This window comes from Rhineura floridana, chromosome 11 (assembly GCF_030035675.1).
Source record: "Rhineura floridana isolate rRhiFlo1 chromosome 11, rRhiFlo1.hap2, whole genome shotgun sequence".
In the NCBI taxonomy this organism is placed as follows: Eukaryota; Metazoa; Chordata; class Lepidosauria; order Squamata; family Rhineuridae; genus Rhineura; species Rhineura floridana.
In genome coordinates this window covers 32,573,820-32,597,651 of record NC_084490.1, presented here as the reverse complement: position 1 = coordinate 32,597,651, position 23,832 = coordinate 32,573,820, and the positions used below count along the sequence as shown (strand labels likewise).

Genomic DNA, 23,832 nt, shown 5'->3' with positions numbered 1-23,832 from the left:
AGGTAGGGCAGGAGGGTAAAGGGGAGGAAGGGAAAATGGAGGGGGGGTGAGGAGGTTGGATAGGCGGGCACTGGGCAGAGGGAAAGTCCCTGTCCTTTCCAAAATGAAAACATTGTGAACAGCATCATTGTTTTTCAGGGTTTTCCCCACCTTTTTATTCTATAGCAGGCACATGCAGTCTCCCATACAAATTTAAACCAAAGCTGTCACCACATCCACACTAGAGCTTTATTTCACTTTAGACAGTAATGGCTTCTCCCAAAGAATCCTGGGAAGTGTAGTTTGTGAAGGGTGCAGAGAGTTGCTAGGAGATGCCCTATTCTCCTCACAAAGCTATAGTCCCCAGGAGAAGAGCTGACTGTTAAACCACTCTGGCCACTGGAGATCTCCTAACAACTCTCAGCACCCTTCACAAACTGCACTTCCCAGGATTCTTTAGGGTAAATCTTGACTGTCTAAAGTGAAAGAAAGGTCTGGTTAGCCAAGCCAAACAGTTGTGAGTCTGGCATTTAGAACACTGACAGTTGGTTCTTACTGAGCATGCCCAACATTATAATAGACTTCAATGTTAAAGTTCTTATATTAATTAAAAATCAGCCATGCATATTTCAGCTTTTAAACTGCAGAAGATGAAGGTCATAGTATGGGGCAAGGTCAGTAATAGGAGTACAGATACTCTCTGAACATGGGTGATTTTTAATGAATTCCAACAGATTATGAGAACTCTGACAGAAAAAAGTCCAAAAGGGAATCTGGTTTTTTCCCCTCTCTTTTTAGACTTTGAACTCTCAGTTCACTATTTTGTGTATTGTCATGAAATCTTAGAGGGTTGTTAAGCAAGTGTTTCTGAGTTCAGGATTATAAGTTTTGTGAGGTTTTATTTTGAAATGAGCTTCTGGGAAGCAGCAGAATGACATGGGGGTATTTTTAATTGTACATTGCAGAATGTGAAAAATCCACCTTGGCTATACTATATAGTGACTGTTGTGGCTCTGTAATCCCATCCATGCTTACTTATGAATGAGTCCTATTCAACTGAAAGGGACGTGATTATATGTAAACATGCAAATATTTCCAAATTTAAAACGAGCTATTTGTGGAAGAAATGAACAGGAAATAATAAGATACTCCATTCACAAAAGAATGGAGTTAAAGGATGTTATGTGTGTGGTGATTTTGTGGTATAGAGTCGGATCCATTAAAAATGACTCAAAAGGTCACAAAGACTTATCTTTCATAGCAATATCAGAAAACAGAAAGAGGGACCTTTCCTGCTTTGTAAAGGAGGTTGATTTTGCCTCCAAAGACCACGTAATTAAATAGTTTCTTTCTTATGATTGATAGAATTTTAGAAGGAATGGGATAAGGTGTGATGTGGAGAGGGCTTGACTGGTGAAGCTTTGTCAACCCGGGGTCACTAAACAAGTGTCCCCTCTCCAAGGTCAATTACCTCCATTTCTATGCAGGCTGTACAGTAGGGGACTCCCTCTCTTCCCTACCTGGTATAAAAAACTGTGTGGTGTCAGAGAAGAAATGTGACTTCCCGTGTCAAGCACATAATATTTGTATGTTGGGCATGTGGCCCTCCAAATGTTCTTGAACTCCCATCAGCCCTAGGCAGCATGGCCAATTGTCAGGGATGATAGGGAGTTGTAGTCCAATAGCATTTGTAGGGCCACAGTTTTCCCAACTTGAGTGCATACCACTGGAGAAGATCATGGTCTTAGTTTTCAAATCGTTGTTTGTCTTCAGACGTTCAGTGGGGTTTGCCCGGGCCTGTATATGGCTTTCCAACATCTCAGAAGCGTACTGTGGTACCAGATTAGAACTAAGCCTTTCCTGCTAAAGACTCCTGTATCTCGGAATTTGGTTCAAAATATTGTGTCCTCTCCACTTCCTCCCCTCCATTCAATTTAATATGCCATTTTCACCTGGCTCAAACAGACCCTATCACTTTCAAGGTTTTCTTTCAGACCAAGAGACACAAATTGTAAATGTGGAATGTTCCTTGTGTTCTGTGTTAATAAGTGATGACTTATTCAGTGATGGAATTATTGTCAGCCTAGTTTGCTCTTGTGTTTGGTTATTAAAAAGTGGTGAGCTGGGCAGTGTCACCAGCCTCCCTGATCACTATCATGGCCACTTTATGCAAATGATTTGTTTACCCACTTTTTTTTTGTACTGTAAACTGCTTTACCTGAATTTGAGCTCAAGCTGTGCCTGTCACTCAAACCAAATAACAAACAGACTGGAGATGACAGTAGCAAGACTTGCTTGTTGCTTGCCCAGTGATGGTGCCTGTCTCTTTTCAACATCCAAAGCACAGATATTTGGCAATAAACCAAGATGATACTTCAGCTGCTGTCTTTGTTCTTTAAATTAATCCAGACCAGTTCTCTTTTTGAGGAGTTTATACAGCTAGGATTTAAAAAAAGGGCTTCTCAGCTGATAGCAACATGTCCTGAACCACATGAATGTCAAATGGTGGGTGTGTTCTTCCTGCCCACGAGTGTGCCAGCTGTGTTACCAACATCTCAGCCAAGCTGAAACTGTCTTAATTTTCTTTTATTTTTGCCATATTGTCAAGTGGTGTAATGAGACCTGTTTAAGATTGTAATGTTATATATATAGTATTGAAATGGTTTTTGTGTTGCTGTGACATTTGTTGTTTTATTACTGTTGTATTATTTTATTAAGAAATTGTTTTTGTAATTGTTGTTTGCTTTTGTTGTAAGCCACTTCGAGTACAGTTTTTTTCTGTAAGTCACTTTGAGTTTCCTTTTGGGAAAAAAGCTACTAATAAAACATTATTATTATTATTATTATTATTATTATTATTATTAATAATAATAATAATAATAATAATAATAATATTATTATTAATAATAATAATAATAATGTAAATGAGAGTAATACTGGTTATGTAGCAGAGGCTTCCCTATTTGCATAGCTAGCATAAAAATGTGCTGCCATAGAAGACAGAACACTCTGTCTCTCCTTGGCTAGCTGATGACCAGGAGTAAAAGGCGCCCTCCTGATCATCCAGGTTAGTCAGTACATGATTAAGCCCTTTTAAACAGCTCATTGAATGCAAAAAAAAAAATTGTTGAATGGTTTGGTGTTCAACCAGGTGTCTTGAGGGGGGCTGATGATTTTCAAGCCAAACAGCAATATGATCTTGGAATCCAAACTGTTCCCATTGTTAAATATGTAAAGACCCTGACCACCGTCAGAATCAGCTATTTGTTTCTTTGTTTCTTTGTTTATTCACAGATCCTGCATCTTCCCCCTTTCAGCTCTCAAATGAGTCCCCAAAGTATTTTACAGCATTAAAGTAATAATTAAATCCTAAAACCTACATGCACGTAGGGATTAAAATAGACAAAAAGCCTGGTGGAATAAACAGGTCTGAAATGCCCACCTAATAGTCCTCTACGAATAACCCTATCTTACATCAAAGGAAAGAAAGATGTAGAAAAGACTGTGTCTGCATCCTAACCAGACATACCTCTCATTGCTTAATAATAACAAAAAACAGATAATAATATTTATACAATTAGGACATCACAACAGTTGACAGTTACCATGTGGGCTTATGCAAACATCTAGAAATGAAGCAAACTCTAACACTGGTATGTTTTAGATGTGTGTTGAAAATGTTTCTTTTGTCCCAAGCCTTCCCAGATTAACCCATTTTATTTCTCGAGCTTTTTACTTTTTTTGTTTCTTCTTTTTGACATTGTTGCTATGTTGCTGTTCTATGTTTTATATTCTATTTATATTCTATATTTGCTTTTTTAAACAACTCAGTCTTTACACATTCTGAAAGCAATATAAAATATTATTTATCTGGTGGTCATTGATATACTTAGATTGTAAAGGTGGTTTGATGGTAACGACTTTGAAGCTTTATGCATGTACCTGGGGTGTGCCCTCTTTGCAGAAAGAAAGAATGATTGAATTGAATAGCGCTCATTCAAAGGCAATGGGGAGGGATTGTAACTTAGTGGTGGAGCACATGCTTTACTTGTAGAAGGTCCCAGGTTTGATCACTGGCATTTCCAGGAAAGGGGGGAAAGATTCCAGTCTGAACCATTGGAGCACTGGTGCTAATCAGTGTAGATGAAGTGACCTGGATGCACCCATGGTATCTATCTATCTATCTATCTATCTATCTATCTATCTATCTATCTATCTATCTATCTATCTATCTATCTATCTATCTATCTATCTATCTATCTATCTATCTATCTATCTATTAAAAAAAACAGTACTTTCATTATGTATTTTATCAGTAAATATCATACATATTAGTAATGGTTTTTATTCTTCTATAAAAAGCTATGTGCAATTGTTTTCAGTATTCTTCTATACATATTTGCAATTTTTTGCATATGTTTTTATTGCATTATGAAATCAACTTACGTAATGAAATACCTTCGAGATGCTTCATAGGAAGCAATTCAAAATAAATTAAATTAATATTAATGAACTACTACAATTTGTTCTCTTTTCTTTTGTACTATTCAAAAGAAAATACTCTCTCTCTCTCTCTCTCTCTCAGAGAGAGAGAGAGAGAGAGTATATATATCTCAGTATTTTCATTTGTATCTGTATAATTCACTTGTACCATTCAAAGCTAGTGAGTTATAAACTATGGGTGGTAGAGCAGTACAACAATGGAACCAATTCCTTAGGGAGGCAGTGAGCTCTCCAACACTAGAGACCTTCAAGAGGCAGCTGGACAGCCACCTGACGGGTATGATTTAATTTTGATTCCTGAAATCCACCATACACAAAAATCCCTCCCAGGCCCCTTCCAGCTCTATGATTCTTTGATTCTATGTCAGTTTTGGTGCTCTCAGATTCTACTTTTTTCACTCTTAAATTTAGTTCTCCACATGTCTGTGGAGCGATTTCCCACTTTTTAAAAATCCTCATGAAAATTCTTCAGCATTTTAATGCAACTTTCTCCCAACACACATTTTTGTATGCAGTTTTGACTAATGTACTCATTTTAGCAAGCAATGCTCCTAATATAATGCATATTTGTATGTTATTTTAACCTGTATATTCATTTTTATCCACCCTTACCCCTAATATATACATTTTTGTTAGCATGCTTTGATTGGAGAACTCCATCACAAAATTAGGATACCCGTGAATTTAAAGGGGTAGTTGTGTTTTGGTTCTTATTTTGTTTTGGGAAGTGAAAATTTGATGGATTTGGCTCTAAATGCTAATTGAGTGGGCATATGATATTGAACTAGAACTCTCATCAGCACTAGGCAGCATGGTCAAACACTACAGATGATGGGAGCTGTAGCTCAGCAACAACTGGAGAGTCAAATGTCCACCACACTTGTCAAAAACTGTTGAAGTTGAACTTAATGCCTGAACGAATACTATTGATATACTTATACTGAATTAATTCTTTACTGCAGCATAGGAATCTGAGACCCTCAAACGATCAGGGAATCTGACCTCTCACGATGCAGATTCTGACTCTCATGATGCTTGCAACTGGAACTGAAGAGAATTGGAATCTGAAGACATGTTAGAGAATGTTTTTATTTTCTCCTATGGGGTCTTTGCTGGGGGTCCTTTAAGTAATTTAAGACACAGGCTTAAAGCAAAAAGGTAGGCCTTTATTTCTTTACAAGCATATGCAGGGTCAGTCTCTCAGAAAGTCTGGAGAGGACTGCACTGAGGCACTGTGTGCAAGCTCTTTTATACAGTACAGTTACAGCATGTGGCAGCGATTCACCAATCTCATGAGTTCCTGCCCACATAACATCACAGTTCCTCCTCTCTACAATCGTTCCAAACCAATCAGAAAGCATTAGGCTACCCTGCTCCTGATTCCAAGATCCTGTCCATCTTGTTAATATGACCATTGTTCCGCTGTCTTTCAAGACTAATGAATTTTGGGGCTAGTTGGAACAATTACTATTGTGAATATGCTTTCAAGCATACTTGGTACAGCCATTGTTTCATTGTTTCTGATGGGTCAGGCTGACTCAGGTACGCTTGGAGATATTTGAACAGGTTCCTTGAGTTAAGTTTGCCTCAACTTAGGGTGTTTGGGAATGTATGAGCACCCCCAGTTCTTTTCATTTGCCATAGGGGTTCTTGTGTCCTTATACTTTCTCAGAAATCCCATTTTCTTACTTATAAAATACATAGCTCAAGAGAGGGTATTATATTTAAATACACTGAGCTTCATTTTAAAACCACACAGACTAAGGAAATGACTGGGTGACTCTGGCTAACTAGTATCTTTCAGCCTCATAGATATAGAGGAGCCAGGCCACCCCAGAGTACCTTTTCCTTAATTGAAACACACTTATAAAGTTATAAATATAACACACTGGATTTAAAATCATTGTAAAATCTCACTGTTTCTCTTCATTATAACTTCTAATGCATGTTTCATATTTTTTCCCCTAGATAGCATTATTGCTTTAAACAAGAAACCTATCGCTTTGGATAGAAACTAATATCATATCAATCACTGCTTACCAGTTATATGCTTGCTTGAATTAGAACAATAGACCAATTAATATATGTCAGTCATGCATTGGCCAAATCTTGGCAAAGACACAGAAGGTCCCTGTGACTGCTAGCTGATTCTTTATCCACAAGCCTGATTCTAGGGCCTCTGGATTTTTGCTTGGTTCCTTTTGATTTTAAAACATATTGTCTAATATCTATGTTTATATATGTGGATATATACAATTCCCCATTAAACATACAGAGGACAAAAGTGTCCCTACCAATTTATATTTTACTATATGATGTCATACAATTTATGGTTGTATGGATTGGTATTGGGACCTGTACTTTTCAACTTGTTCATTAATGACCTAGAATTAGGAGTGAGCAGTGAAGTGGCCAAGTTTGCTGACGACACTAAATTGTTCAGGGTTGTTAAAACAAAAAGGGATTGCGAAGAGCTCCAAAAAGACCTCTCCAAACTGAGTGAATGGGCAGAAAAATGGCAAATTCAATATAAACAAGTGTAAAATTATGCATATTGGAGGAAAAAATCTTAATTTCACATATACGCTCATGGGGTCTGAACTGGCGGTGACCGACCAGGAGAGAGACCTCAGGGTTGTAGTGGACAGCACGATGAAAATGTCGACCCAGTGTGCGGCAGCTGTGAAAAAGGCAAATTCCATGCTAGCAATAATTAGGAAAGGTATTGAAAATAAAACAGCCGATATCATAATGCCGTTGTATAAATCTATGGTGCGGCCGCATTTGGAATACTGTGTACAGTTCTGGTCGCCTCATCTCAAAAAGGATATTCTAGAGTTGGAAAAGGTTCAGAAGAGGGCAACCAGAATGATCAAGGGGATGGAGCGACTCCCTTACGAGGAAAGGTTGCAGCATTTGGGGCTTTTTAGTTTAGAGAAAAGGCGGGTCAGAGGAGACATGATAGAAGTGTATAGAATTATGCATGGCATTGAGAAAGTGGATAGAAAAAAGTTCTTCTCCCTCTCTCATAATACTAGAACTCGTGGACATTCAAAGAAGCTGAATGTTGGAAGATTCAGGACAGACAAAAGGAAGTACTTCTTTATTCAGCGCATAGTTAAACTATGGAATTTGCTCCCACAAGATGCGGTAATGGCCACCAGCTTGGATGGCTTTAAAAGAAGATTAGACAAATTCATGGAGGACAGGGCTATCAATGGCTACTAGCCATGATGGCTGTGCTCTGCCACCCTAGTCAGAGGCAGCATGCTTCTGAAAACCAGTTGCCGGAAGCCTCAGGAGGGGAGAGTGTTCTTGCACTCGGGTCCTGCTTGCGGGCTTCCCCCAGGCACCTGGTTGGCCACTGTGAGAACAGGATGCTGGACTAGATGGGCCACTGGCCTGATCCAGCAGGCTCTTCTTATGTTCTTATGTTCTTATGTTCTTATGGTTTCTTTTAAAGTATTACTTTTCCTTGTTCAGATAATAAGTTGTTTCCCTCAATCTTATGTCTCCTATTTTATCAGAACCTCTTCAATTTTGTTTGATGCTTTATTATTTATGGAAAGAAAAAAATGACATAACTAAACTACAATATACACATCATGATGTTATAAACATAAACTCATGATTCCTCTAAATTTAGGCCTTATGTTAATGAATGTATTGTTCACAGAATATTTGAAAGGAATTAAATGGCTAATCAATCTACTCCAACAGAGTTCCTTCTGATGGGATTCTCTGATGAGCATGATGTACAGATTTTGCATTCTGTGATGTTTCTCTTCATTTACATAACAGCCTTATTGGGAAATGTCCTCATCATCACAGCTGTGGCCCTAGACAACCACCTTCACAGCCCCATGTACTTCTCTTTGGTCAACTTAGCAGTGTCAGATATTTGCTACATCTCTACTACTGTTCCCAAGACAATAGCTGTTTCACTGACAAACAGCAAACTGATTTCTTTTGTTGGATGTGTCACACAAGTTTTCTTAGTTATCACATTTGCTGGTGCTGAGGTTGCCTTGCTCACTGTCATGGCTTACGACCATTATGTAGCAATCTGCCATCCTCTACAATACAGGCTAATCATGAACTGGGATGCCTGCATCCAAATGGCAGCTGCTTCCTGGATAAGCACTGTGATTCATGCAGTTCTGGAGACCACCATGACATTTAAACTGGGCTTCTGTGGGAACAATATTGTTGGGCAGTTTTTCTGTAATCTGCCGCAGTTACAAAAGATTTCTTGCAGTGATACAAAAGTTAATGAAATTGTGGTTTATGTCATTGCGATCAGCATAAACTCATTTTGTTTTGGGTTCATCTTTGTTTCTTATGGCTACATCTTCTCTGTTGTGCTGAAGATTCCATCAGTTCAAGGTAGATACAAAGCTTTCTCTACCTGCACTCCCCACCTGACTGTCTTTTCTATATTTATCCTCACAGCTGTGTTTTCATGCCTGAGGCCTAAATCACTTTCATCCCCCACTGTGGATTTGGTTTCTGCTGTATTGTATACAGTTCTGCCACCGGTTCTGAATCCCATCATTTACAGCTTCAGGAACAAGGACATCCAAAAGGCAGTGTGGATAATATCCCAAAATTTAAAAAGTCTCATGGCATAATGCATCTACATTCTTGTAAATTTTAAGTATGGAAACACTAAATGCACAGCTGATGTAGGACTTAAAAATAAGATCTTATCTGTATCTGTTTATCTTGTAATAGGGAATTTCTCATTTTTAACTACTTGACTACAAGGTTCTTTGTTATCTTCACAAATTGTGATTTAGACATTTTCACTCTAGCATTTGTTTAATTACAACCCACAGTTACTAGAGTCATTTCTCGGAGTTATCTCAAATAAAAATCAGAAATGTTATTCTCAAGTTGGTCTCAGTAATGATGCATCTGATCTGATCAATAATGATGAAACTGATCTGGAATCTGTTTCTTTTTTCCATCAGGTTCTCCTTTATTTCCAACAATTAATTAAGAATCCTCAAATAGAAGGCTGACTTTCTTCATATCTTAGGTCTCATGTTGGTTTAGAGCATGGGCAGCCAATGTGATGCCCACCAGATGTTTTGAACTACAATATCAGTCACCCCGACCAGCATGACCTATGATCAGGTGTTATGGGAGTTGTGGTCCAAAACATCTTATGGGAACCATATTGGCTACCTATGGCTATAGTAATGTTAATCTACCATCATCTTAAATGGATTAAATGTGCAACAGAAGGTGATGCATTTTATGATAACATTTTGCAGTTTAGATTTGAAGTGAAAACTCCCAGTTCAGCTTACTGTTTAATTATCCTATTTCAAGATAAAGAATTGAGTAAAACAAAATTATATAGATCCATATATCAAACTATTTTTAATGCACATAGTCCCAATTCAAAATAGTCACCATCACTTATCCCATACTCTTACGGTGGTATTCAATACCAGTCCTACTCAGAGTAGACTTTTTGAAGTTAATAGACATGATTCACTTAAGTTCATTAATTTTGATGAGTCCTCTATGAGAAGGAATTTGATAAATACACATCATTCTTTTAAAAAAACTTTTAAAAAGGAATAGAACAACAAATTGAAATGGATCATTTACAAAATTACCATTATAAAATGATAGAAATTTGTATTCATTTTAAAACAAATTAACCAAATTGAAAAAGTGAGGATGGGGGAAGTGACAATAATTTATTATATAAGCTTTAACCATAGTTTAAATAATATTTTGAGGCAGGGCACCTGCAGTGTACAGGTGGCAGCGCAGCACCCCATTTGAGCAGGAGGGGGTTACTTTCTCCCCACTCCTGTTTTCATCCTTTTGCAGGCTGCGCTGTTAGGCCTTATGAGGCTGTGGGGCTCCTGGCCTTTCTCAGACCACAGTTGCATCTGTAACGGGGAGCGATTCACAGCACCAACAGACCGAGTTGGTGGAGGCTTGTGACCAGGTTTGGCAGCCTTCCCGGGGGTCACCATGTGGGAATTTTCCTCCACTCAGCCCGTCCTGCTTGCAGGGGGCATTGCTGACCCTCTGGGGCACATTAAGGAAGGGGCCATTCTGTTTGGTGAGACGTCAGCTCCATTGGGTTTTCATTTGCTTCCTTCCACTATGGGAAAAAAAATTGGAAGGGGGAATACGTTGACTAATTTTTCCTTCTGTATAGGGAGCCAATCAGGAGGAAAAAGGGAGAGGAAAAAGACTTTGATAGGCCCAAGCGGAGCCGTGTGGTACCACATGGGCTAATTGGCTACCTTCCTATTTAATGTATATAGGTGTAGTTCTGCAGAAGCAGCCACAGCGAGGTTCAGTCCTGATCAGATATCTGGACATTGTATATCGTGGCTATTCTGAGTTCATGTGGGTGGCATTGCTCTCTTATGATGAGGTCTTTCGCATGAGAGTGGCATTCGACACCTCCCTCTGTTGCTGTCCCAGGAGGCTGTTCCAGGTGGTCCGAAGTCTGGTCGGTCCAGTTGCTCAGGAACCCTTGGAACAGTCAAAGGCCTCCTGTGACTTATTAGCAAAACACTTCACCGATAAAATCGAACACTTACGGAGCTCGATCCCGTGCGCCGTGGACACAGTGGATGAACCAGAGTTGGCCAGTTGCATGCCGGTAAATTGGGATCGGTTTCGGCTTCTCCCTTCTGAGGAAGTGGACAAGGTGCTTTCATCTGTGAAGCCAACCACTTGTCTTACTGATCCTTGCCCTTCGTAGCTCCTTGTGAGCTGCAGAGAGAAATTGGGCGAGGGGATCAAAGCGGTGGTAAACGCATCCTTGAAAGAGGGTGTGATGCCATCAGCCTTCAAGGAGGCAATTGTAAAGCCCATCTTAAAGAAGCCCTCCTTGGATCCCCAAGTATTCGATAACTTCCGCCCAATTTCGAATCTGCCATTTCTGGGCAAGGTCATTGAGCGAGTGGTGGCCAACCAGTTGTCAGCACACTTGGATGAAACGGATTATTTGGATCCATACCAATCGGGTTTCAGGACTGGTCACGGAACTGAAACAGCCTTGGTCGCTCTGGTAGATGATTTGAGGAGGGCATTAGATAGGGGAGAATCCACCTTTCTTGTCCTCCTCGATCTCTCAGCGGCTTTTGATACTGTCGACCACAGTATCCTTCTGCTTCGCCTGGAGGGATTGGGAATTGGAGGCACTGTATTACAGTGGTTCCATTCCTTTCTCTCCGATAGGTACCAACAGATAGCGTTGGGGGAGGAGGTATCAGACTCTTGGCCTCTCAATTGTGGTGTGCCACAGGGCTCTATCCTCTCTCCCATGCTATTAAACATCTATATGAAGCCGCTGGGGGCAATCATCAGGAGATTTGGGCTGCAGTGTCATCAATATGCGGATGACACTCAGCTCTATCTCTCATTTAAATCTTCACCAGAGTTGGCTGTAGAGACCTTGTCCAAGTGCCTGGAATCCGTGAGTGGATGGATGGGAAGGAACAAGCTGAAGTTGAACCCTGATAAGACCGAGGTACTACTTGTGGGGGACAAGAGAAGGTTGGGCGACATTGACCTGAAGTTCAACGGGGTGAGTCTACCCCTAAAGGACCAGGTCCGCAGCCTTGGGGTTGTGCTTGATTCCAGGCTGTCCATGGAGGCTCAGATTTCGGCAGTGAGCCGGGCAGCCTGGTACCAACTACACCTCATATGAAAGCTGCAACCCTACCTTCCTGTTCACCAGCTCCCACTAGTGGTACACGCCCTGGTCACCTCTCGTTTGGACTACTGTAATGCGCTCTACGTGGGGATACCCTTGAAAACTGTCCGGAAATTACAACTTATACAAAATGCGGCGGCTCGCCTACTTACGAATAGTCGCCGCTGAGATCACATCACACCAGTGTTGTTCGACCTACACTGGCTACCAGTTGTTTTCCGAGCCCAATTCAAGGTGTTGGTATTGACCTTTAAATCCCTACACGGTTCCAGCCCAGTTTATCTCATGGAGCGCCTTCAACGCCACCAATTATGCCGCCCGACAAGATCGGCCACACAGGGCCTTCTCTCAATCCCGCCAACAGAAACAGCCAGATTGGTGGGTACAAGAGAGAGGGCATTCTCAGTGGCGGTCCCCACTCTTTGGAACTCCCTCCCACAAGATCTCCGGCACGCCTCTTCTTTAAATGTGTTTCGGAAAGCCTTAAAGACCTGGCTCTTTCAGCAGGCCTTTGGGGTATCTGGGGAGGGTTAATTGTTATAACTGAAATGCCTCCTGCCCAGTTTTAATATTGTTGCTGCAGATGTGTTGTTTTTATATTGTATTACTGTATTTTATCAATTGTATTTTAACAATTTTGTAAGTCGCCTAGAGTGGCCATTGGCCAGATAGGCGACGAAGAAATTAAATTTATTATTATTATTATTATTATTATTATAAGAAGGAGTCTGATCTCTGGCTGCAGTTCATATCACATTCACGGCCAGTGGCCAGAGACAGGACAGACAGTGGCCACCTTCTGGCTAGGCAGTCAGTGCCAGTTCCCTCCCGCGGGCCAGCAGGGCAGGGAGTTCAATCCCACCTGCTTTGCTGGGAGTTCTGTTCCCATGGTTTTTGCAAACACAGCCCATGCTAGTTCCAGCATGAGTGTGCCATGTGTGTGGGGGCCCACACCTGCGCTAATTGCCCCAAGAGCCGGCAATTTAAGGGGGGACAAAGGGATGCCCCGGCCCGCAGAAGCGAAGGCCTGCTGGGACAGCTCCAGGAAAAAAACCCCAGCCCAGTTAAGATTCCAGAGTTATGCCACCTACTCAGTTTTTACCCCCTAGATCGAGAGGCTCAGTTTCTGTTGGAGGGCTTCACGTTTGGTTTTCACACCCCTTACAAAGGGCCCAGGCGTGCTTTTATGTCCAAAAACCTTAAGTCAGTAGTAGATATGGAGAAGGTTGTCAAAGAAAAAATTGATAAGGAAAGGGAAGCAGGTAGGGTTTTAGGCCCCTTTTCTTCACCGCCCATTGCTTCACTACGGGTTGAGTACCGCCTTATACATCACCTGTCTTATCCACAGGGTGAGTCAGTTAACAATTTTATCCCACAACACCTATGTTCAGTTCGTTACATGTCTTTTGACTGTGCAGTGTGAATAAGTTAGAGGTTGCAGGGTGGGCGCCCTTATGGGAAAGTGTGATATAAAATCAGCATTCCACCTACTCCCTGTCCATCCTGGGGATTTTGATTCGTTGGGATTCACTTTTGGGGGAAAATTTTACATGGATTGGGCTTTGCCCATGGGCTGTTTGATATCATGCTCAGTTTTTGAGCGCTTTAGCTCTTTCCTGGAATGGGCAGTGAGGAGGCAGTCAGGCTCGCAGTCTGCGGTTCATTATTTGGACAACTTTTTGTTTGCAGGCCGGGAATACACAGATGAGTGTAGGGATCTTATGGAGCATGTTTTGGCCTTGTCAGGGGAACTTGGGGTTCCACTGGAGGGGGAAAAAACGGAGAGCCCTTCCCATATTCTCACCTTCCTGGGAATTGAAATGGACACTTTGGCCCAATGCTGCAGGCTTCAGGCAGCCAAACTGACTTTACTGCGGGATAAAATTTCACTGGTGCTCGCCTCCAGAAAGGTAAACCTGCTTACATTGCAGGAGCTGCCAGGTTCTTTGAACTTTGCCTGCAGGGTGGTGGCACCTGGGTGTGCCTTCTTGAGGCGTATATATGATGCCACATCCAGATTGTCCCGGCCCTGACATCACATTAAGGTTTCGGCTGCACTTAGGGCAGATCTTACAGTTTGATCGGTATTCTTGCAGGAATTTAATGGGGTTTCCTTTTGGAGGAAGAACTTCAGGTGCAGTTGGATATTTCAGGGTCGTTTGGCTTTGGGGTGATCCTCACTTACTCATGGTGCCATGGTAGCTGGCCACAGGAGTTCAGGAGTGTTTGGTCAGAGATTTGACCTTCCTTGAATTCTTTCCAATTTTTGTGGCTGTGTATCTCTGGCCAGACAGGTTGTGTGACTCCACAGTTCGTTTTTGGTGCGACAACCTGTCCATGGTGCATGTGATTAATTCCTTTTTATCAAAAAATCCCTCAGGTCATGCACCTTGTTCGCGCCTTCATTTTACAATGTCTCTGTTTTAACATTCTTTCCTGGCATGCCACATCCCTGGTATTGATAATAATATTGCTGATGCTCTGTCACGGAACCAGATGGAGAGATTTCGCCAGCTGGCACCATGGGCAAGGGCTCAGCTGGACGTGGTACCACCAGAGCTCTGGGAGATTGGTGGCTTGAATCAGAGAGGGCAATAAGCCTGTCTATTGCACCCAGAATCATGGCCAGCTACCAAAGACCAGGTAGGGAGTTATTGTCAGCTCTACACTGCATCAGCAGTGTCAGGGGGGGCTGGAAATTCCTGGGTCTTTGGCAGGGAAGGAAAGTCCTTAGCCAGCAGTCGGGTTGTAAATCTGCCAGGCCTATCCGAAGTGTACTTGCCGAGTCAGAAGTCCAGAAGCGAGGTCAGTGGAGGTCCGGGATCAATTGCCAAAGAGGTCAGTCAAAGAGATGCTGCAGGGAAACTAGGTCGACACAAAGCCACGCCTGACGTTGCAGTCAGCAACAAGCTGCAGCCAGGGTGTGCCTTATAAAGAGCAGGATGGACAGCAGGTGTGAGCCCTCAGCGTTTGGGCCTTAAGGAGACAGGCCTGCCTCTCTTCTGCCTGACCTTCTGCTGTCTACGTTCTGCAGGTGAGGGGGGAGTATCCTGTTCACTGTCTGTGTCTGGCTGCAGGGCCTCTGCTGTCCCTGGGGTGCTCTGCAGCTGAGGGGCAGAAGGAACTGGATTCTCAGAAGGCTCCTACATGTCTCCTGCTGCTCCTGGGTCTGCTGCTGTTACTCCCGAGTCATCCTCATCTGAGGAGTCCTCTGACGGGGCCATGACACTATCCCCTGCCCCACGACCAACCCTCTGCCTCCCGCCGGGGCCAGGCTTATCCGGGTAGCACTGGTGGAAGCGCCAGACCAGATGAGGGGCATGCACCTGCGCCGCATCTTCCCATGAGCGTTCCTCAGGGCCGTACCCCTGCTAGTCTATGAGGTACTGGAGGCAGCCCCGATGCCTCCAGGAGTCCAGGATCTGCGCCACTTCGAATTCCTCTTCCCCGTTGACTTGTATCGGTGGTGGGGGCTGCGGTTGACTACCCCAGGGCTGAGGCGGGAGAGCGGGAGTCAGCAGTGATCTATGGAAGACAGGGTGAATGCGGAAGGAGGCAGGGAGTTGGAGCCGGAACGCCACCGGGTTAATTTGCTGGGTGATCCAGAAGGGACCTGCATTCCGAGCCTCCAGCTTGTGAGACGGCCGTTGCGAATGCAGGAATTTGGTTGAGAGCCATACCCGGTCGCCTACCTTCAGCGGCGGGCCTGGTTGGCGGTCAGCAAAGCGCTTATACACGTCCTTGGCCTGCTTCAGCTGCTCCTTCAGGACTGCCTGCAGGGCCTGCAACTCCTGCAGCATGACATCCGCAGCGGGGACCGGCGACGGGGGTCGCACTGACGGGAAGAATCGGGGGTGGTAGCCGTAAGAGGCAAAGAAAGGGGTCTGGCGCATGGAGGCATGCACGCAGTTATTATACGCGAACTCCGCCAGAGGTAACAGATCCACCCAATTGTCCTGTTGGAAGCAGGTGTAACACCGCAGGTATTGTTCGACGGTGGCGTTGGTACGTTCTGTTTGTCCATCTGATTGAGGGTGGTGGGCGGAGGACAACTGGATCTGGACATGCAGGGCCCGAAACAGGGCCTGCCAGAACCGGGCGGTGAACTGGGCTCCTCGGTCAGAGATCAGGTGGTCGGGGAGGCTGTGCAAACGGAAGACCTGGGCCAAAAATAGTTGCGCAGTTTCTGGGGCAGAGGGTAGTCCGGCACAGGGGAGGAAATGGGCCATCTTGGTGAACAGGTCGACGACTACGAGGATGGTGGTCATTCCTGGGGAGGCCGGTAAGTCCGTGATAAAATCCAGGGAGACAGAGCGCCAGGGCCCGGGAGGGGGGTAGGCAGTGGGAGCAGGAGCCCCGGGGGCTTGCCGGGGTGGCTCTTGGCTCGCTGGCAGGTATCACAGGCCGCTACATAGTCCTTGACGTCCGCTTGGACCCGGGACCACCAGAAATCCCGTAGGACCAGGTGGAGGGTTTTATACGTTCCAAAATGCCCTGCAGGCTGGCTGTCATGGCAGAGGTGGAGCACCTCTCCCCGCAGAGCTCCTGGGGGAATGTACAACCGGTTCCGGTGATACAAGAGGCCCTGCTGCAAGGAAAAGGGGCTGTCTCGGGCAGGCATCCCTGACTGGAGCTTTTGCTGCTGGGCCAGGGCATAGGGGTCCTTTTGCTGCTGTTCCTGCACCCGGTCCAGGAGGGGTTGCGGCTGGTGGGTAGCGGCGAAGCTCTCTGGGTGAAGAATTGGGCGAAGGGGGCGATCGACCTGCTCGGCTCGGTATTCTGGCTTGCGAGAGAGCGCGTCTGCTAGGGTGTTTCGGCGGCCAGGGAGGTAGGTGACCGTGAACTGGAACCGGAAGAAAAACAGGGACCACCGGATCTGGCGTTGGTTCAGCCGTTGGGCGCTTTGCAGGTGCTCCAGGTTTCGGTGGTCTGTTCGTACCTGGACCGGAGGCGTGCCCCTTCCGGGAGATGATGCCAGGTCTCGAAGGCTACTTTGATGGCCAGTAACTCCTTCTCCCAAATGGTGTAGTTCTGTTCCGAAGCGTTGAGTTTCCGGGAGTGGAACGCACAGGGGAGCAGGGACTGCTTGCTCCCCACCGGCTGAAGTAGGACCGCTGCCACTGCCTTATCCGATGCATTGGCCTCCACTATGTAAGGTCGGGTAGGGTCGGGTTGCTGGAGGATGGGTTCAGATGTAAAGGCGTGTTGGAGGCGCCGGAAGGCCTGTTGAGCGGCCTCGGTCCAAACAAACTTCTCTTTGCCTCGAAGCAGGTCTGATATGGGCGTGGTGAGTTCGGAGAAGTGGGAGATGAACCGGCGGTAATAGTTGGCGAAGCCCAAGAAGCGCTGCACATCTTTGGGGCTTCGCGGAGCTGCTCAGTGGAGGATGGTCTCAATTTTGGTGGGGTCCATCTGGATACCCGAGGGCGAGATCCGATGGCCTAGGAAATCCACGGTCGTGAGGTCAAAGGCGCATTTTTTGAGCTTGGCGAAGAGGTGGTGCTCCGCAGGCGCTGCAGCACTGCTCGAACGTGCTCCGTATGTTCCGAGGGGTTCCGTGAGTAGATCAGGATGTCATCCAAGTAGATCACCAGGAAACGGTCTAGGAGGTCCCGGAAGATGTCGTTCATGAAGTGCTGGAAGATGGCAGGGGCGTTGCACAAGCCAAACAGCATCACGGTGTACTCAAAGTGCCCATAACGGGTGCGGAAGGCGGTCTTCCACTCATCGTCCTCCCGCATACGCACCAGGTTGTAGGCCCCTCTCAGGTCTAGTCTGGTGAAAATGCGAGTGCCCCGCAGCCGCTCTAACAGTTCTGGAATCAGGGGCAGAGGGTAGCGATTCCGAACTGTAATCTGGTTGAGGGCGCGGTAGTCATTGCACAGGCGGAGTTCCCCACATTTCTTTTTGACAAAGAGGACAGGGGCGGCTGCAGGGGACGTGGAAGGGCGAATGAACCCTCGGCGCAGGTTCTTGTCGAGGAACTCTCTGAGGGCTGCCAGTTCGGGTTCTGACAGGGAATAAAGCCGGCCCACGGGAATCTTGGCTCCAGGGAGCAGGGCAATGGGACAGTCGTAAGGATGATGGGGCAGCAACTGGTCTGCCTCTTGCTTCCCAAACACATCCGCGAACTCCCGGTACTGTTTTGGTAAGGCCTCGGGCACGGAGCTTGCCTCCTGGGTCATCACGATGCGCTCCTTCGGCCTCCAGCAGTTGGCTTGGCAATAGGGGGATCCGAGGGTCAGTCGGCCCGTGGACCACTGGATGATGGTGTCATGCCGCTGGAGCCATGCCAGGCCCAGCACGACCGGGAAGTGGGGTGCGGCAGCCAGGTAGAACTGGAGGCTTTCCTGGTGCTCCCCCAGGGCCACGTCGAGCGGCACTGTCTCCTCTACTACAGGGCCCGAGGCGAGAAGCCAGCCATCAATAGTCTCCACCAGGAGGGGGCGGTGAATGGGTTGACTAGGAACCCGGTGGAGCTTGGCAAAGGACACGTCCATGAAATTGCTGGTGGATCCTGAGTCCAGCATGGCGGGTACTTGTAGGGTCCCCCTTCCGGGGACTGTCAGTGTGATCAACACGGTCAGATGCTTGGGCAGTGAGGAACTGAGGTGGCAGGCCCCTTGAACCATGAGGGTGCCCCGGCTCAGGGGCCTGTGAAGGCCGGGGCATGGGCATTTCCCGAGGCAGGGGCTGTGGGTCGTTTCGCGGAACACTGGGCTGCAAAATGTCCCGGGGTCCCGCAATACAGGCAGAGGCCCTGTAGCCGGCGTCGCAGCTTTTCGGCCGCAGAGAGACGTGGCCGAGCCCCTCCCAGCTGCATCGGTTCTGCCGGGGGTGTAGGGTCCTTGCCGACAGGCTCCTAGGGCCCAGCCACTGGGGCTGATGCTCTGTAGACTGGCCGGGGTCGGTTGGCAGCACGCCTGCTTTCCAGCCTCCCATCAATCTGGAGACACAGGCATATGAGGGCTTGCAGGGTTCCAGGGCGCTCCACCCTAGCTAGCTCATCCAGGAGCTCATCCAACAGCCCCTCCTGAAACTGGTCCATGAGAGCGGCTTCGTTCCAGCCCAGGGTTTGTTGCAATAGACGAAAGTCTGTTACATATTCCCCCAAGGGGCGTCGGCCTTGCCGCAGCCTGCGTATCCGGCGGTTGGCTGTGGCAGATTGGACTGGGTCCTCGAACATAGTCTTCAGTTCTCTGGTGAAGGCGGCGAGGTCGTTGAGCACGGGGCTCCACTCGAGGAGCAGGGGCGTGGCCCATCTAGCTGCTGCCCCGGTGCAGAGGTTAATCAAGAATCCCACCCGGGTCTTATCATCTGGGAAGGCCTCTGGGCGTAACTCCATGAAGAGCTGGGCCTGGGCCAAGAAGGCTGAGAGCTGGTCGGAAGCCCCAGTAAATTTCTCTGGGAGAGTCACAGGGCACTTGGCTCTCCCTGTAGGGAGAGGGGGTGGGGCTGCTGCTAGCTGGGTTTGCAAACCTTGGACGGCCAACAGCAGCTGGTCTACTTGTGAGCGCAGGAGCAAGTTTTCCTGCTGGAGTTGCTCCATGGTCAGCACTTCCCCCACTCCTTTGATGCCTGCTTTGTTTGGGCTGACTGCAAACTGTCAGCTCTACACTGCATCAGCAGTGTCAGGGGGGGCTGGAAATTCCTGGGTCTTTGGCAGGGAAGGAAAGTCCTTAGCCAGCAGTCGGGTTGTAAATCTGCCAGGCCTATCCGAAGCGTACTTGCCGAGTCAGAAGTCCAGAAGCGAGGTCAGTGGAGGTCCGGGATCAATTGCCAAGGAGGTCAGTCAAAGAGATGCTGCAGGGAAACTAGGTCTACACAAAGCCACGCCTGCCGTTGCAGTCAGCAACAAGCTGCAGCAAGGTGTGCCTTATAAAGAGCAGGATGGACAGCAGGTGTGAGCCCTCAGCGTTTGGGCCTTAAGGAGACAGGCCTGCCTCTCTTCTGCCTGACCTTCTGCTGTCTACGTTCTGCAGGTGAGGGGGGAGTATCCTGTTCACTGTCTGTGTCTGGCTGCAGGGCCTCTGCTGTCCCTGGGGTGCTCTGCAGCTGAGGGGCAGAAGGAGCTGGATTCTCAGGAGGCTCCTCCGTGTCTCCTGCTGCTCCTTGGTCTGCTGCTGTTACTCCCGAGTCGTCCTCATCTGAGGAGTCCTCTGACGGGGCCATGACAGTTATTGGTTTTCAGGGCAGAAAGGGGCTATGTCCAACGGTGGCCCATCCCGGTGGAGCACCTCATTGAGTTTTATGTGGAAGGCTGGAGGAAGGGCCTTTCTGTAAGGACTATCTGAGGTAAGCTCTCTGGTCTTTCCTTTCTAGGCAGGTCCCAGAGTTTTCAGGATTTTTCAGATGAATTCCAAGTCCTCAGGATGTTGGAAGGCTGGGCCCCAGAACACCCGGTCACCACGGATGCTCACCTCCCGTTGTACCAGGAAACTGTGATGGGGCTCTGGGGGCAATGAGAGGTTTTATGTTTCTCTTCCTTTGAGGCAAGTTTGTTCCATGCTGCTGCCCTTACCCTGTTTTGGGGGGCATTTTGGATTGGCGAGGTGGTGGCTGGGTCCAGGACTGACCTAACCATGCAGACTCTTTTGATATCTTACTTCAGTTGGAGGTAGGAGCAGGCCCTCTTGTGGCTGTTCTGGTCCAAGACTGACCAGCGACAGAGAGGATGCCTGGTGGTGCTCTCCCCCTCACAAAGGGGCAAGATTTGCCCAGTGACAGCTTTTAGGGGCTTTTTACAAGCGAGAGGCCAGCAGCCCGGGTATCTTTTCATGTACAAGGATGGCCAACCACTTTCTAAGTATCAGTTTTGGGAGGTGACAAAGGCAGCTCGCCGTAACATGGGTTTGGACCCCACATTTTTTGGGATGCATTTGTTTCAGATCAGGGCCACTTCTACAGCAGCATGCTTGGGCTTCTCACAAGAGAAGCTGCAATTACCTGGGAGGTGGTGTTCTAATGCCTACAGGTCTTATGTTAGACCGTTCCATGGGGTTTCAAAAACCAGATGCTGATTTGTTATGGTCCCTGTTGTGAGTTCTTGTTGTTTGTTTTAACAGGCCACTGGAAGGGAGATGAGAGACATCCTCCTCCTCTGTGGCCATAGTATGGTGTTTTGGTCAGGCAGCAGGGTGGCAAAGTTGTGTTTTGGCACATAGCTGGGGCTTAGTCAATTGGCCTCAGTGCAATGGTTGGGCCGCCGAGGAATGCGCTCCTTCATATGCTTTTCCAGCCGGCTTTGGTTCGGGAGGTGCCAAAGGTTTTGGCCATTCACCTCGGTGGTAATGACCTTGGTATGTTAAAGGGCAAGGCCTTTATTGAGCAGGCTTGCTCTGATTTTTGGGCCATTGCACGGCGCTGGCTGGGAGTACACTTGGTGTGGTCCAATATCCTACCCCGTATATGCTGGAATTGTGTGGGTGAGATAAATAGGACCCACAAGAATGTAAATAGGCAAATCCCACTGGCCCTGTTGGACTCTGGTGATTTTGTCATTCATCATCCAGAGATAAGACACAGTAAGTTGGAGCTGTATCGGTCAGATGGTGTCCACCTGACCGATGTAGGTAATGATATGTTAGCAGACTTGCAGAGGAGTTTGCATGAGATTTTGTTCAGATGTGGGGTAAAGAGGGACTAAACAGAGGTTTGCCCCCCTTTAGTGGCAAGGAAGTGTGGGAAAGGTGAAGGGCAGCTAGATGACACCTTTAGGCACCTTTGGGGTGATAGGCGGTTCCAGAGCCCTGCAGCTCAGGGCTATACAGCCCAGGGGCAGGTTATGGGTCACCTTTGGGGCCAACATGACTTGTCCACTCAGAGTTTTAAGGCACCAGGTTGCAGTGACACAGGTTGGCCTCCCTACACACCATCTGGGTGTGGTTGGGGCAAGGGTTTGGCAGATTGGCAGGCCCATGCCCTGGCAGAGTTTGGGTCACCCTAATAGCTGCAAGCAGACTTTGCCTGACTCATCAGTGGGTCCCACACTTAAATCCCCTTCTGCAGATTCAATATTCTAATATGAATTTGGTTATTAAAGTGGCCTGTTACTTAACCCAACATATGTGTCTGTGTCTTATTTCACTCCTGGGCCACAAAACCCACCAGTAATAACTCTGAAATATCTGTCTATCTGCCTATATATTAATTTATGGAAAATGCATTATCCCATTGATCTAAAACTAGGGTGTGGGAATTTGAGACCCTAGGGCCAAATGTGGCTCTACAGAACTCTCTAGGTGGCCCTTGAACTTTTTCCAGGCCACACCCTCACTGTCCCTCTTTGGTACTCTGAGTGCTTTGTTTGGCTGAAATGTGTTCTTGAAGTCTGATTAATGCCTTTGAATGCCTGAATGGAGGATAGTGAGGGGTGTGTAGGAGAGGGTGTAAAAACTAGCCTATTGTAAGGTAATATCTACTTTAATTGCTCCACTAATTTTTGTCTTTGGCTCTACCTAATATTGGCATGTGGCCCTTGGAAGATTGCCAAGAGTGGAATGTGGTCCTGACCTAAAGTTTTGTGAGCAGACCATTTCATGTAAAGACCATTGAAATGATCAAGTTAATCTGAGCTGAGTCTGCTAGTGATGGGAAATGGACACCATATGTGTACATATGTCTTAATTCTAAGCCTATTTAGAAGTCAATTTTAGCTGAACAATGAGATAATTTCAATCAAATCAATACATTTGAAAATGTGGGGTTAACCTCTGGCACCAGATTAATCTAGAACTTTCATTCAGTAGTGAGCTAGGTCTCATACCACCATGTCTTGCTACAGCGTGAGATGAAATTTAAATCCATTTTTTTAAAGGTGGAATGAGTCCTTAGCATCAGATTTATTTAGAATATAAGTCTTTCATTCATTAGTGAGCTACTCATCACATACATTTCTGACATATTTGAGTGTAAGGATCAAAACAGCCAAACCAGAGGGGAGTGATGTTCAAGGAAAGTTATTGTGCCACTCTTTGATGAATTAGAGAACAGATTTCATCTTAGGCACTGAATATCACCAAGGTGTAATTTCATGATGCAACTCCATAAATACACTATTGGGAATAGAGATGATTCACAATGCATACTTCTGCCAATGAAAACATTCTCAGACATACTTGCACTTCCATCTTCCAAGAGGATCATTTTCAGGTGGAGGTGAGCATTTTCTTAAATTACACTTAGAATTAACTTAGGGTAACTGAGTCAAGTTTAGACCCATTAAACTTTGACTAAATTAAGTTTCATTGATTACCTCTAAGAATCACCAAGTTAGGATCCAACCCTATGAGGGCAAAGTTTCATTTCTAAACCATAGTGTGACAATGGAATAGAAATAATTTGCTGACCTGAATACCATCATAAAATGTAGAAGATCTATTTTAAATGAAGCCCTCATTTGCTTTTTTTAATAGGATATAATAATGAACAGTATGTGTAGGTGCTCTATTGAAAAAATGAGGATAACTGTTAATCCCCCGCCCCAGTATTAAGTGAATCTACCCACATTGCTAAGAAAGATTTTGTTTTATATTGATCACACAGATCGCTGTTTTGGAAGGCACCTAATTTAAAATGAGAAAGATGCCAAATATTCACTTTGTCATGGATTCTTATTGAACAAGAATGGACAATTCAATGGTATTGTTACA

General features: G+C 46.0%; 1 protein-coding gene across 1 annotated transcript; it reads left to right on the top strand.

Moving 5' to 3' along the window:
* Positions 1-8,177: 8,177 nt before the first annotated feature.
* Positions 8,178-9,113, top strand: LOC133367801 (olfactory receptor 14A16-like). Its single transcript, XM_061591904.1, has one exon. The coding sequence runs from the start codon at positions 8,178-8,180 to the stop codon at positions 9,111-9,113; it is 936 nt and encodes a 311-aa protein (XP_061447888.1).
* Positions 9,114-23,832: the final 14,719 nt, after the last annotated feature.